The 6,103-nt window shown below is 33.3% G+C and overlaps 2 protein-coding genes across 2 annotated transcripts; both read right to left on the bottom strand.

Moving 5' to 3' along the window:
• Positions 1-33: 33 nt before the first annotated feature.
• Positions 34-3,384, bottom strand: LOC105314995 (uncharacterized). The gene is made up of 6 exons (XM_020004642.1): positions 3,072-3,384; positions 2,550-2,918; positions 2,118-2,468; positions 1,514-1,834; positions 776-1,177; positions 34-389 (listed from the first exon to the last, which is right to left on the bottom strand). Exons 1-6 carry the CDS (start codon positions 3,208-3,210, stop codon positions 34-36), a joined length of 1,938 nt encoding a protein of 645 aa, XP_019860201.1. The 5' UTR covers positions 3,211-3,384.
• Positions 3,385-3,853: 469 nt separating this feature from the next.
• Positions 3,854-5,178, bottom strand: LOC109588479 (uncharacterized). Its single transcript, XM_020004641.1, has 4 exons — positions 5,019-5,178; positions 4,631-4,966; positions 4,277-4,579; positions 3,854-4,224 (listed from the first exon to the last, which is right to left on the bottom strand). Exons 1-4 carry the CDS (start codon positions 5,176-5,178, stop codon positions 3,854-3,856), a joined length of 1,170 nt encoding a protein of 389 aa, XP_019860200.1.
• Positions 5,179-6,103: the final 925 nt, after the last annotated feature.

Genomic DNA, 6,103 nt, shown 5'->3' with positions numbered 1-6,103 from the left:
CTGTACACTGTATTTATAGAACTTGTATAATTATTATAGGCACTTACATCTTATAGCCACAATACTTTCCTCACTAGTAGCAATATCAGTTGAATCAGGTATAGTAATACTAGCAGTACATCTATAAGTACCAGAATCAGAAGCAGTACTGGTAGTAAAACTCAATGTATTAGTAACAGTGGTAATCATATTCTCTCCAGTAGTAGTCACAGTACCAGTTTCTATTGTACCATTATGTGTCCATGCTATTACCAGGTTTGGTATTACTATGGTTGGTTTAGTCGCTGTACAGGTAAGAGTAAAGTTATCATATGGGTCTGAATCAGGACATGATGTCTCCAGACCCAGAAATGAATTGGGAGAAGTAGAAAATTCTCCAATCACTGGATCTAACAAATAGGAAAATTCAATTGACTTTATCACAAATTAAAATAGATATATACTGATCTGGTGCAACTGGCATACAGCCAGTTAATGCTGTAAAGAAAAATTTACAAAATGTTCATTATTTGCACATTAAGCTTTTGGCTTTGACAGTTACTGTACTGGGGGCTGTGCATGAATTCACCCCAAACTTAAATTAGCACTTTTGGTACATCTGAAAACCCACAAAATTTAATTTTCTGCAAAAATTTCCAGCTGTTTATATAATATGAAAAATGTTTATACCAGATTGGAATTAGCTTTATAAATTTGGGCTTTGATTTGTATAAATGATACATCAGAATAATGATAACTTGTAATACTAACATACATTATGCATGCATGTACTTACCAGTAACCGTTAAGTTAACATTCATATAATTAGTGTCGGAAGTCGTAACATATTTATAAGCTGGAGCTGGTACTATAGTAACAATACATGTATATGTTCCTGAATCCTCAGTACTGCTCAATGTAGTGAAATTAACAATTGATCTATACTCATTGAAACCTGATCTCATCATAACAGAGCTGATATTAACACGATCTGTATCAGCAAGCACCATTGAATTAGGATCAGTAGCAAAATCCCCACTACTCATGATTGGTTGATCAGTCATGTTCCAGGTTACATTAACAATGAATGGTGTATCAATGTTAGGATCAACACTGATATCACATATTAGTATCAGGTTACTGCCAGCAAAGAAATAATTCTTTTTTGATCGACTCACACCAACAGATGGAATAGGAACTGAGAAATAAATTAAAAACAATTATTGAAAGGAATAAGTACACAATATAATTAAATGAATGAAAAAAGGAACTGGTACATAATACAATAACAAAAAGTACACACAAAAATTAAACAAATGGTAAATTTTAAATTAAAAAAATTAATTATTATAGTGGTATAATAGCTTTAAAAACTCCTACATGTACAATTTAGACTAACCATACACTGTAATAATATTTGCTTTAATAGATAACACTTTCAATGAAAAAATAACAATATCATACACATAAGTACATACTTTATAATACTGCATCTTTGATAAAATACTAGTCACTATTGTCATAATAAGCTTACTTTCTAAGGGCAAGTTTGATGTGTCATTATTCCTTGCTACCATGGATATCTGACTAACATTAATGGAGGCTTCACAAGTATACAGACCAGCATCGGAAGTATTGAGAGAAGAGAAGTTCAAATAAAGAGAACTCATTACATTAGATACAGTCATAAAAACTGGAGGTACACTAATAGCATTGTTAGCTGATCTCTTAGTCCATGTTATCACTGGTGAGACTATGAGTCTATCAACAACTGTCACTGTACAATTTAACATGTATTCTTCACCAGGTTCAGCAATACCCATAGATATTATCTCTACTACTGGCACTGGAGTAGCTGAGAAAAGGAAAAGCATAAAGTAACAACTAACAAACACTATAAGGTGACATTTTACATAAAGCTTTCAGCATAGACACTCTAGTATCTATGATTTCAGACTACATAGTGCAAGACCTCAAATTCACAATCATTCAAAGACACAGCCCAATATAATAGCAGGTACAATTACAGACACAGGTACAATGGTACAATAGTCTCGCCACGGGCGTGGCGAGACTAAATGGTACAACTACACAAGAGCATATGATACATTAGTATATACAGCATAGATTACACTTACCAACAACTGTAATGGAAATATTAGCACTAGCTGATGTATTCCTGAGATACATGTAACTATTAGGAGCAGTCACTTCAACATTACAACTATACATTCCAGTGTCATTAGCATTATCCAATGGATAGAACATTAATGTTGCATTATAATTTAATGCATCAATCATATTGAGACCCTCAGTAATAGTATCAGAACCAATAGGAACATTAGTATTATTGTGAGTCCATTGATTAGTGACAGTCACTGGTATAGTAACTAATGGATCTAACATTATGTCACATTTGATGAAGAATGGTGTCCCTGCATATAATGTATCATCCCGTTCTTTTGATATGGTAACAATCACTGGTGGAACTGTAAAAAATAAAAAATAAAGTATTTTGACAATAACTCAATTTTTATACTTTATTACTTCAGTAAAGTAGAGTAACTTACAGTCAACAGTTAAATTAAAGACATCACTAGCCTCTTGATAATCATAAGTAGCAGTGCTAGGATCATTGGTATCATTCGCACCAGTTACATTAAACTCAGCCATACATGTATACATTCCAGCATCTTCAAACCTCACTGGATCCAATATTAGAGTATAGTTAGTAACTGAACCAGTATCATCTGTTGTGATACTGTATGGTCTATTTAAGCTAGAGAGCATTTCCATATCTGTATCATTCATTTTAATGAAAGTAACCATTGGTGTTACTACTAATCTCTCAACTGTTGTTATGGTACATGTTATAGTTAGACTCTGACCAACTTCAACTGAACCAACTGATGAAAAATCTACTGTCATTGGAGGAAGACCTGGTAGAAGAAAAGAAAAGACAGGGCATACATAGGGATGAAGAGATTGTGAGACAAAGAGTAGAGAATTAGGAAAGAATGGACATGCAAAAAGAGAGAGGAAGAGTAGGTAATGGGGGAACAGTATTCGATGTAGTACATAATAAAACTTACTTTCAACAGTAACAGGGAGGGTAGTATCAGTAGGTTGACTTGATGCTATTAATGAGTTACCAGAATTGATGATCATTTGACAGGTATATGTTCCTCCATCATTATTAAGACCAGTATCGATAGGTTGAAACAATAGCATGCTTACAAGATTGTTACCAGTTGGAGGTATCACTTGACGTCTTGCTTCATTAGTTGGTATTACATTACTACTTGGATCAGTCCATACTACACTAGCAGTTACTGGTGTATTCACTATTGTAGTGTTTACTGTAGCTGTACAGGTTAGTAAGTAACTTGTACTCTCATATATTGGACCAGATAGAGGATCAGCAACTATTGATATACTGAGAGGAGATACTATAAAAAGAATAATTCCTTTAAATAGTAAAATAATAATTAATACTAACTTTGAACAGTTAAATCTCTGTTAGTACGATCTACAGTGCCAAATACTACAAATGTTGCTTGACAGTAATATTGTCTAGCATCAGTGGTCTTCACTGGATCAAGTGTAAGTACACTGGTGAATATATTCCCATTTCTAACAACAGGTACTAGTGTAGCATCATTGTTTTCACTAGTCACATCTTGAGATGCTTCTAAATCATAAGTCCATCTGACACTAGTAAGATTCTCAACAAAATTAGGAGGTGCCACTATAACACAAGACAAATTGAATACATCACCAGCAACAGGAACAGAAGGAATATTGATACTTATATCAACATGATCGATATCAAACCCTATTAAAAATAAATGACAAAATATGACTGTTAATGTATTCACTTACTTGCTACAGTTAATGTAACTCCACTGCCATTATCATTCCCTGCTAGTATAAAAGGAGTATTAGGAGTCACACTAACTGAGCAATTATAACTAGCACCATTATCAAGTTCATCTCTTAAACTATTAATACGTAACACACCAGTGTACTGATTATTAGTCATAACTGGAGGACTGATAGTAAAATCACTTCCATTGGTCAGTACAGTGTTATTTCTCCTCCAACTCATAGTAACACTAACACTAGTATCAATATATTGACTGATGTCAGCTATACACATAATATCAAGAAACTGTCCTTCTGCTAGTTCTCCATCTACTAAATGTCCAGTAGCATTATACTCAACAATAACTGAAGGAGTAGGTACTATAAAAACAGTAAATAAAAATATATAATGTATTCAACTATTTCAACATACATGTTAGTATGACTTGAGTAGATTCCATTCCATTAAATTCATAGTTTATATCAGGTTGAGTGATATTAACAATACATTGATAGTCTCCAGCATCAGATGATCTTATTGAATTAATCATAATCATTGCTGTAGTATCACCAGATCCAGTAGTACTAGTAATAAGTTCTCCATTTCTTACTATACTGCTAGTAACATTAATATTGTACAGGTCATCTAGCACATCAACTGTACAATCAAGAGTTAAACTCTCTCCCAGTGATCTACCAGTAGTATTAGTGAATGTGATATTAGGAACAGGAATGGCTAAAATAATAGTAAAATGAACATTTGTATTTTACACTACATGTACATTACCTTGTACAGTAGCAATATATTCATCAGAAGCACTGCTTGGTATTATTAATGGATTATTAGCACTATCTCTTGCTGTAGCAGTACATGTATAATTACCAGCATCAGAGAAATTGAGTGGTTGAAAGGTAAGAGCACCAGTAGTTCCAGTCTGAATTGCTATTACTCTGGAACTGTTCTCAAATGATAGTTGTACATCATCTTTGAAGACAATAAATGAGACATTAGGATTAGTAGGTAAAGGAGGAGTGAAAACAACAGAACAGCTAACAGTTCTAATAGTTCCACAAATAAAAGAAGAATTATTATCAGGAGATATGGATACTTGAGGTAATGGTACTGCAAAAGTAAATATAAATTATAAATGGTGAAACTAGTTAATTTTACTTACTTCTTATACTAACAGTTGTATTAGCAGATCCATTTCCATTAAACAGAACACCTCCTGTATCAACAGTAAGACTAGCTTGACAAGTATATACTCCAATGTCTGCATAGTTAAGGGAATTAAAAATTAAGTCATATCTTTGTACAGTATCAGAAATAGTCATTAAATTAAAACTTAATCCATTTCCTTCAGTTAATTGAATTCCACTGCTATTAAACCATGTTATATTGAGGTCTCCAGCTACAATTGTAACAGTACAGTTTAATGAATATGATTGATTAGCAAAGACGGGTTGACTTAAAAATATAGAGACAACAGGATTAGCTAACAAAAGAGAGCAGAAGAAATAGTCTAATAATACATGTTACTTACTTAATGTCAGGAGGTTGTACATAATGCTTGCTGTTTTAGTTGTTGGTACATCAGGAATACTAAGAGTAGCTACACAAGTATAATCATCTCTTTCATGAGTAGAAACATTAAGAGAACTGAATGATAATGTGGTCATAGACCCACTATTAGTAACAGTGACTCCTTCCAGTATATCATTAGTAAACACAGTACCATTAAGAAGCCATTGAACACTAACAGTAGCAATACTTGATACATTAGCTGGTGCAGTTCCAGTACACACTAACTGGAATGAATCCCCTGATACTGGAATACCAACATCATAAATTGAAACTGCTGGCGATGGTATAACTATGAGAAAAAATATATGTTGCTAGCAAATTACAACTCACTTTCAATTATAACATTGATATTATTTGATGTGGCAGTAGCTGGTGTAATCAGTTCAAATCCATTCACAGTACTAGCAGGTCCAACACTAGCAGTACAATAGTAATCAGTTCCATTATCTGATAGAGATGCAGTGAATGTTAAGCTACTTCCATTAGTAGTTGAGTTGATTATCCCAGTACCAATGCTATACTTAGCATCATTCATTGTAATGAGTCCATTAGGTCCAAACCAGTTAATGGTGACAATTTGATCAACATCTACAAGATTAAAAGTGACAAAACACAACAACTGAATGTCATTGCTCTCAAAAATACGTCCTGTTGCATTAACACTAGCTATGACCA

Source organism: Amphimedon queenslandica, unplaced genomic scaffold (genome assembly GCF_000090795.2).
Source record: "Amphimedon queenslandica unplaced genomic scaffold, v1.1 AMPQUscaffold_12065, whole genome shotgun sequence".
NCBI classification, from domain to species: domain Eukaryota; kingdom Metazoa; phylum Porifera; class Demospongiae; order Haplosclerida; family Niphatidae; genus Amphimedon; species Amphimedon queenslandica.
The sequence above is the reverse complement of the archived record's forward strand: the minus strand, read 5'-3'. Positions and strand labels throughout refer to the sequence as shown.

Bases quoted from the DNA above. Each gene is read 5' to 3' on its own strand.
- LOC109588479 (XM_020004641.1), bottom strand. From the start codon at position 5,178: ATGACTATTTCTGATACTGTACAAAGATATGACTTAATTTTTAATTCC. The intron at 4,580-4,630 runs GTAATGTACATG...CTATTATTTTAG, and splicing joins ATATATTGCTACTGTACAAG to CCATTCCTGTTCCTAATATC. The intron at 4,225-4,276 runs GTATGTTGAAAT...CTGTTTTTATAG, and splicing joins TACTCAAGTCATACTAACAT to TACCTACTCCTTCAGTTATT.
- LOC105314995 (XM_020004642.1), bottom strand. From the start codon at position 3,210: ATGCTATTGTTTCAACCTATCGATACTGGTCTTAATAATGATGGAGGA. The intron at 1,835-2,117 runs GTAAGTGTAATC...TCCTTTTCTCAG, and splicing joins TATTTCCATTACAGTTGTTG to CTACTCCAGTGCCAGTAGTA. The intron at 1,178-1,513 runs GTAAGCTTATTA...TTTATTTCTCAG, and splicing joins ATCAAACTTGCCCTTAGAAA to TTCCTATTCCATCTGTTGGT.